Source organism: Puccinia triticina, chromosome 6A (assembly GCF_026914185.1).
Source record: "Puccinia triticina chromosome 6A, complete sequence".
NCBI lineage: Eukaryota > Fungi > Basidiomycota > Pucciniomycetes > Pucciniales > Pucciniaceae > Puccinia > Puccinia triticina.
Genome location: NC_070563.1, coordinates 6532172 through 6540642, shown reverse-complemented (window position 1 = coordinate 6540642; position 8471 = coordinate 6532172). Strand labels below are relative to the sequence as shown.

At 42.7% G+C, this 8471-nt stretch overlaps 1 protein-coding gene across 1 annotated transcript; it reads right to left on the bottom strand.

Annotated features, from left to right (window-relative positions):
* Nucleotides 1–1852, bottom strand: PtA15_6A752 (uncharacterized protein; the record flags this gene model as incomplete). The annotated part of the gene is made up of 10 exons (XM_053170491.1): nucleotides 1–210; nucleotides 279–673; nucleotides 780–845; nucleotides 924–943; nucleotides 1022–1080; nucleotides 1167–1264; nucleotides 1348–1408; nucleotides 1506–1625; nucleotides 1691–1711; nucleotides 1784–1852. 10 exons carry the CDS (start codon nucleotides 1850–1852, stop codon nucleotides 1–3), a joined length of 1119 nt encoding a protein of 372 aa, XP_053021677.1.
* Nucleotides 1853–8471: the final 6619 nt, after the last annotated feature.

Genomic DNA, 8471 nt, shown 5'->3' with positions numbered 1-8471 from the left:
TTAGCGGTGGGAGAATTTGACGTCGACTGTTGGATGGAAGCGTTGCGAGTCACCCAAGTCTGTCGAGGACTCTTTGAGATCATTCATTTTGTCAAGATCTAGAGAAATCTGCCTCGGTTTGTGGATGCTGTTGGGTGAGGTTGGGGTTAATTGCTCTTCATCGTATGCGGGAGTCGGCGGGGTCCTCAAAATGAACACATTTCTCGTCATCTGATCAAGAGAATTGATTGGTTAGGGTTCTGTAAAAATCTGAAAAAAAGAAGAAAGATATCCCTTACTCCAAAGGCCAAGACGTCGATTGCCCCACGTAAAGCAAAAAGGGTGCTGAGGACGAGGGCCAAAACCGGACTTAATGTTGCATGTCGGTGGTTTTCGATTAGTGAGATGACTGTGAGCGGGATAGAATAGGCCACGAAGCTGATAGGATACACCAGCATGGTTCTGGCGACCACACGGAGGCCTTTACTTCCTACTCTCTGGCCCTTGGCCGCTTTGCTGAGGTGGTTTTGTGAGCCGGACATACTGCTTATCGTGGAGGGTGTACTAGGTGCCGGGATCACAATAGAAGAGCGCCGGAGGATGTGTCCCTCTCCCTTGTAGTGGGTTCGTATTCTGCTGAAGAGAGTTCCGTACAGCGCAACCAGTCCTGTTGCGGCTAGCCAGATCCAGACGTCTGATCCAGGCAGTGCAGGTTCGCAGGTGGGAAGAAATAGGAAAAGATACATTCTAGGTGAGTTTCTGGCGGAAGTTGGACACTTCCATTTTGGCTCTGGACTCACTATGAAAAGTGATTTGATACGTCAAATAATCAGGACTAATCCAGCACCAAGCTCCATTCCAGTTGTCTATTAAGGAAAGTAGGATGATAAATGTTCAAGGCATGTAAGTTTATGTAACCGCAAGTCGGGCTGGTCATTGCTTACAAAAAGAGTGCAGTTCAAGGCTGGAGAAGCTCAGAAACCCCAGAACAGCGAAGCAGCAAGAGAGCATCCAAATTCCAACAGTGGAAAACTGTGTATACCAGCTGAGCATGGGTCCGTTTGAGAGAATTATGAATGTTTCGATGGCTATAAGCAAATTCTAAAAAAGGTCGCAGCAAGAGTGTGAATCTCTGTTGTGCGAAACTATGCAAGACGTAGTAGAGAGTACCAGTAAAATGTGCTTACCAGTAGAGCGGAGGCCACGTCGGCCAATTGAATCAATACTCCTTGAGAGGTGCAAGTTATAGATGCCGTAACTGCGCCCCGCTCGTTGGAATTGATGACTGTGAATACTTAGAGGTGATATCAACTGGCTGGTAAACGCTGAGGTAAATTTTAGCGGGGAAGAAGCTAGCAAAGAACTGACAATTGTGCATGAGTCCAATTGCCAGGAGCATATCAGCAAAAACGAGGTTGAGGAAAATTGGCTATATCCCGCAGTATCATCAAAGCTCATCAGAACTCGACCTTGACATTTGGGTTTAACTTATGGGTTTTATAGTCTGAGGAGAAGTTCGAACTGACTCCGAAAGAGGTTTGCATGAAGACCAGCCGGGGCGAAGCCCACGTGCAGCCGGGCTTCTTGGAGACTATTGACAAAACAGTTACATAGAGGAGGAGAAAAAGAGTTGCGAAAAGGGAAATCTATGTTAGGGTGATAGACAAGTTAGCGAGCAGTTTCCTCGAAATCCATTAATCTCGAAACTCACACTAGCAGCGCCTGCAACGATCTGAAACGGTTCGTAGGAAGGAAATGTAAATAGATGAGTTTTAAAGACCGTTAGAAGATGTACTCTACTCACCAGAAGTCCATGACGATCGACTGTTAGATGGGAAGGCGGGGGTTGGTATGATGACAAAGGGACGCTCATCGGGAGAGAGATTGGGGCGTCAGAAGCAAGAATATATCGGTGTTAAAATCATTCACAAAGAATATTGGAACCAGCAGCAGAGGGGACCTGAGTCGATCAAGTGACTAGACCAAAACAGCATGTCCTCCAGCTTGGGGATCACAAAAAAAAATAAAGGCAATCTATAGAGACAAGAAAAAATAAGAAACGGATCGGAGAGAGGTGAGGTGAGGTCGGAGGGGGAAAATAGCGGGTCAGAATGAATCCCCTGACGAAAGTTTGTAGTCACAATAATCTGGTAAATACTAGGGAGTGAATAGGTTTGGGGGAGCCTCAACAATACTTAATTCGGAGCCGGTAGAACTATCAACAAGAACGGAGTCGGTGATTCTATTCGAAGTGGAACAAATGGTGAATCCCTTTTTGATAGCGATGTTCGACCGGGGAGTCGATTTTGTGGTGAGCAACCGACTCGCTGAAATACAGAAATCTATCGAGAGTGTTTTTTCTTGGTAGGGAACCGGGCGCACCGAGGTCACCGTTGTCCATGGATACAGCTTGGAGAGGGACAGGTATTGTGGTGCGTCGCGGCCTCCCCTCTGACCCTTGAGACACCAAGCCTTCAGACGCGAAGGAGTCAGGGCAACCCAAGCCTCTCCCCTAGCGCCATAGTTTCGACTCTCAAGGATGACGGCCAAAATGGGAAACCCATATGAGGCTCTGCCCGGATCCGAGCTGAGGTCCCAGAAAGGTTGGCCTTGAGCCGGAGGACAAAAGGAGCCAAGTGCTGCCAAGAGGGCTCTTCACCGCTCCGATTCTGCAGGCTCAAACAGAGCTCACCGCCGTGCTGAGTATATTTCTCGCGATTTCTTACAATACTGTCCCCAGGATCCTTCAATTCTCGACAACCCACGTCACCCAACACGAGCTATGTACCCTCGGGGTCAGCATGAACCGACTCCGAGTAAGGGTTCAGCAGTGATCCTCCCCTCGGCCAAGACGCAAAGTATGTAATCTGACGCACTCTTGGTCTCGGCGGAAACGGGAGCGATGCATCATCAGGGATGATCTCTGTCGGTCCGGAAAGAAGATGGGCGGCGCGGGAGCCGTGCCGAAGCGCAATCTGTAAGATTAGATGCGAGCGCAACAAAAGGGGGCCCACCTCTGAGGAAGAGGAAGGAGATGCCACCTCAGGTTGACATTAGAGTGCTTGCGGGGGCAGACCACCATCACACCCCTTTCACAACCCTCAAAGCCCCTTGGGAGACAAAAAAAAATGGTTTCTTGAAACACACGTAGAAAACTCAATAATGCCACTCTTGACATAGTTTTTTTAGGAAGGATAGGCAAGAAGGGAGGCTCCGGCTCCAATTCCCCATGTTTTATTCTTTTCTAAGATGCTCCCTTGTAGGTGCTACAGGATGTTGAAGTCAAAATACAACAAAATATCACAAAATTCCCGTTCTTCTCAGCCCACGACCTTGACTTTACACATAAGCCTCTGCTTTGGAGACACTTTGCGCCTCCTCGGAGAGGCTTAGTTAAGCTCATCATTGTCCTCCTGCTGATCAAGGCTCTGCTGGTCTTCAAAGTTGAACACTTTCCTTGAGGTCATCAATCTTTTCATGCTACAAGTGTTGCTCCAATTGGTTTCAAACCAAATACATTTATGCCATTGTCTTTGATTTGGAACCAAAGGGTTGGAAGAGCTAGCCTAAGTTTGATAATGATCTAACCAAATTCTCCAATTTTTTCTTTCCAAAAAACCAAAATCTCTTGGTGGGAGCACTTAACTAGGGAATTCTGCTTTTCATTGTATGGCTTGTCCAGAACTAAATGTGGCTCAACTAATTCCATCCCTTCCCAAGTGGAGTGTTAAACCAATTTTTGCACAGTACCAAACAGAGGGAGACACTCATGGGATTATAGAGCCCATCACTTTCTTCAGAATCACTCTCACCATCACCATCACCCAATAGGGGTGTTCACCATAGGATTTTGCAAATATTTAGTTCCAATTCAAAGAACCTTATGAACAACTGTGTCAAATTTTGGCAAGCTGTTCAGATCTGGGTGTCCCTTGGCAATCATGAAAGCTTCATTTTTTTCAAATTGATTGATAAACACCTTAAAATGTTTTGCTGCCCAAAACAGACACCCGCACCCACACCTGGCACAAACCGGCAGGTACTGCGGGTGTTTTTCTTGGGGAACAAGGGGCCTGATATTTTTAGATAGGGGTGGCTTTTATGCCCTATGTCATTTTCAATAGGTGGGGCTTGACATACAAGGGCTTTTTTCCAGATCCAAAGGTTTAAAGAAGTCTGCTGCATTGCTCTTGCTCTGGTGCTACCACAAATAAGCTACAATGTCCCCTTTTTTCCTACATGGGGCTGTTCATGCAGCCATATAACTGGTGAGTAGCTCATTGAACTTAGGCTGATTTTACTGTAGTATAGTGACATTATATTTTTCCTGGTGGTATTGCATCAATTTTTTCATGATACAATACAAATACATCATGTATTGCTTTTGCCATGTATTGCCAAATTCCCAAAGGTTTCAGTAATCTATCAGTTCCTCCCTCAACTTAGCATACTGTTTCAATTTTTTTTGACCAAATGAAAGATCTCCATGTTGCAGATGTTGAGCTAGTTCACGTTGTGAGACTCCAAAAGTGGGTTGCACCTCTTTTGGCTGAATTTAGAGAAGTATGTGTGGGGAAACCCCTGCCTCTCTGAAAATCAGACTGACAACACCCCAAGCTAAGCTTGGAAGAGGAAGATGTGAAAAGTGTAGTTGTTAATATCCTTGCAATGAATTATTTGGGAATCTTCTGGTGAAGTATTGCTCATTTGTTACTTGTAGGGTGTAGCTTGTATATATACATTGCTTAGTAAATATGTGCTGTTGTGTTTACAATCTTTGTAGGATAGATATTTTGTTGGCTAGGTAATCTGTGTACTTTTTGCGTTCCAAACAGAAAAAAAATGGATGAGAGCCTCCTTTTATAGAAAAGAGTGAGAGATTTTGCCCCCTGGAGAATCACAATTACCCTGAAAAAAATGCAGGTGACACATGAGCAATACAAGTATGGAATATTCTGAATATTCTATCAACAAGAGATACAGCAGAGGCTGTGAAACAATACATCAGAGTCTGTGCAACAATACATGAAAACAAGAAGAAATAGAATGTTCCAAAATGGCCTTTCAACTGTAATAGAATGTTTGCCTTAGCAACAAGAATGATTATAATATTCTAGAGAAAAATGGTTGACATGTTCATAGAAGTGTGCAATAGCAACAAGATAAGGATCTGGACTACTAAAGCCTTCTTATCAGATTTTGGGGTTCAAAGCCTCTTCTTGTACTTGCACTTTCATTCTTCCAATGATTAACTCCTGATCTCTGGTTATTGAAATATAGTTTGAAAATGGTACTGTAATTAAACACTGCATACATTACACCACAGCTGCAACCTAATGTTTTGAAGTGGTTTTCAAAGCCACTTCAAAACTTTTCAAACTCAATTGCAGACAACATCAGTGGTGCAGTCATCATAGGAGTTTTGAAACATATTTGAAAACACTCTGTGAGAAAGGTCCCGGAACCAATTTATTTACCTTGAAAAGTTTCCAGAACCATGCTTTAACCTGGAAACGTTACAACTTGTCCTCAAGAAACTTTTCTTGCAGCCACGGTGTAGTTGTATGCAACAAGTAATGATTGTAAATATGCATGGGTATGTAAATACTACTATGTAGAATTGCAATGTATATTTAACTGGACTATGTAACTGTGAAACCTGTGTGTAAGCTAAAATTTTTGAATTTTTCCTTCCTATACAAGAGTGTTGATCACAATTTTGTGTCTCTTTCTCTTTTTCATCTCCGCTTCTGTGTCTGTATGCATGTCACACTATTGATAGTTACATTTCACATCTCTTCATGGTCCCCTGAGGCAGTGGGTGTCGAAGAACTTTTCCCTCATCCTTCCACACTTGTCCCACATTGTGCCCGCTGTCCGCAGTCCCTGTCTCACTTATCAGTGGAGAGGACCACATTTTCAAAAAGAAATATTATCTAATTTCTTCAACCTGTAATCAGAAAATTAAATAATCAAACTTCCTTCTAAGAGGAAGGGTTGAGTAAATATATAAAGTGCCCTTGGATAGTGTCAGATCCTTTTTTTACCTTCAAGGTTAGAAAGCTCAGTGACATATCATGTTCAGTTTTCTTAGCTAATCTTTCTTTGTATGTTGAACTCATTCAACTGTCAGTGAGCATGTGAATCTATGGTCTCTTGGGTTTCCAGTGCATTCCTGAATCACTTTTGCCTTTGAAGGACCCAGACAAGTATGAATGCAGGGCTAAGGGAATGGGGAAAGAACAGGAATGAAGCCATGCTTCTTAACTATCATTTGATCTAACAAACCATGCACAAAACCTTTGAGGTGGTGGTTGAAAACCCAATGCAAAAAAAGACCTAGTATTGAGGCAGATTTCCTGTTCCTGCTACCCCAGCTTTCAATGCTTAGGTGTAAGTTCCTCCTGCAGAGACTTTGATAAGTCCAAACTTCACAAAATTACCCCCTGGTGGGAGGCTTGCTGTGGCTGGCCACAAAACAGCCCCTCCCACAGGGAGGGACTTGTGCACAAAGTCAAAAATTTGGCTGAGAAAGAAATCACAAATCGCTGAAGGAAAAATACTTAGCATAATCCAGCCTCCCCCTCAGCTCCTTTGGACATGCCCCAGAGCCAAAATAAATTTCTTGACCTCAGATTTCAAATTTTGCTGGTCTCATCTTCAAGATGTCACTTTTTAACCGGGTACCCGCCACAGGTGCGGGTACCTCCCCAAAAAAACTGCTAATTTTTGGCACCTGCAACCCCTCTGAGGAGCAGGAAGCAGATACCTGGGGGGGGGGGGTGGAGATTTTTTGTGGCTAAGTAAGCAAGAAAGCCTTTTTGGCGAGTTGGTGTATGTATACCACCCTACTGAGAGGAAGCCCTTCTTATGCTCTGGGATGCCTGTGAATAGAAGGCAACAGAAAGGATAATATTTTTGTCATTGCAGAGCTAGGAGAAAATAACAAGAAAAGAAAAAAGACAAGACTAAAGAATAGAGAAGAAAACATCACAGTGCTTACCTGGGATTCCGGTGAATAGAAGGCAAAAGAGAGTTCACAGGCACCACAGGGAGGAGTCTTTTAGAGAAACAGAGAAACACCATAAAAGCATAATCTAAATACATATGTTAATTGTGAGATACAACCACCAGGGGAGATATTTTCCCACTCCCCAGGGAGTGCCCTACCGTAAATTTTTTTCATAACTGTGCTGGAGGCCTTTGGTAAACAAAAATTGGATAGGTAGGAAAAATACTGGAAGTCAGATGTGAAAATCAGTTGTAAATCATCCTGAAATAAACCATAACTTGCCTAGAAATCATCCAGAACTCATCTAGAATTCATCCAGAACTCATCCAGAATATAGGCCTTTCTTGGCTGCATGACCAGTGTGTCCTTTTCATGGAGATGTAAAAGTCCCAGCCTGTGATATTGTCCCCCTCATGTACTCACATACATCAGGGGGACAATTGGTGTCTCAACACAGAGGTTTTACTTTTCATGTGGCTGTGAAAGGCCCATCCTGTGATATTTCCACATCAATGTACGCGCGTACATCAGGGTGACTATCAGCAAAGTGCAAAAAAGTTCACTTGCATGTGCACATGTGAATTTTGAAAAGCAAAAAAAAAGCAAAATTCACCATATCATTTTTGTGAGGAGGCGAGGATATCTGGCCAAACTGGAGAGGCACCAGAGTCCAACCTTGACTTAACTCAGACTTTCACCCTATTAAAAGGGTTTTTCACCATTTTTGTTAGCCAAATTCAAATTAATTCCTGCATTTCCAAGAAAATGGGTTTCACTAATTTTACTGCAACATTACCACATTCCAAAATTCTAAACCCAATAGTACCAAGTTGAATTTTACTTACTACGCAAGTAAGTAAGAATCTGGGTGGTAAAAAGTCTCCCTAGTTTAGCAATATGAAAAAGCTTTGTAAGAATATCAGTAACTACAGTAATATCGTAAAGTGAGTAGTATGTAGAATGATAAGATGAAGAAGTGAAAGAAAAGCCCCCAAAAAGTCCCTATTCCTCCACTCCCTCCAATGCACAATTTTCTGCATTTCATATCAAAATCTCTGCAGAGGAAATAAAGCTTGTTTATATTTTTGAGCCTGAGGGAGAATATTAGGAAATTGGGGAAATATATTTTGTACAGGAAAATTGAATTTGGAAATTATTAGCCTGTTTTACTACACTTCAAAATAAATTCAACATGATTTATTGATGAGTTTGCATTTAACAAAATCTGATTTCATTGAAATTCTGGAATAGAGTTCCCCTTAAATCATGAGAAGTTTTTACAAAACATTGCATTGACTCCTAAATCAATTTCAACACTATTACCAAAAGCTTTTGATTTTTTTCTGATACACATTCAGAATCATTTCCTAATGCACATCTGACTGAAATCCAACCAAAACTCACATAAAATTCAGCTCTGGAACTTTCTGGAGAGTGGGGACATATCTCCCCTGGTTTTAGTACTCTGAGCAACTCCACC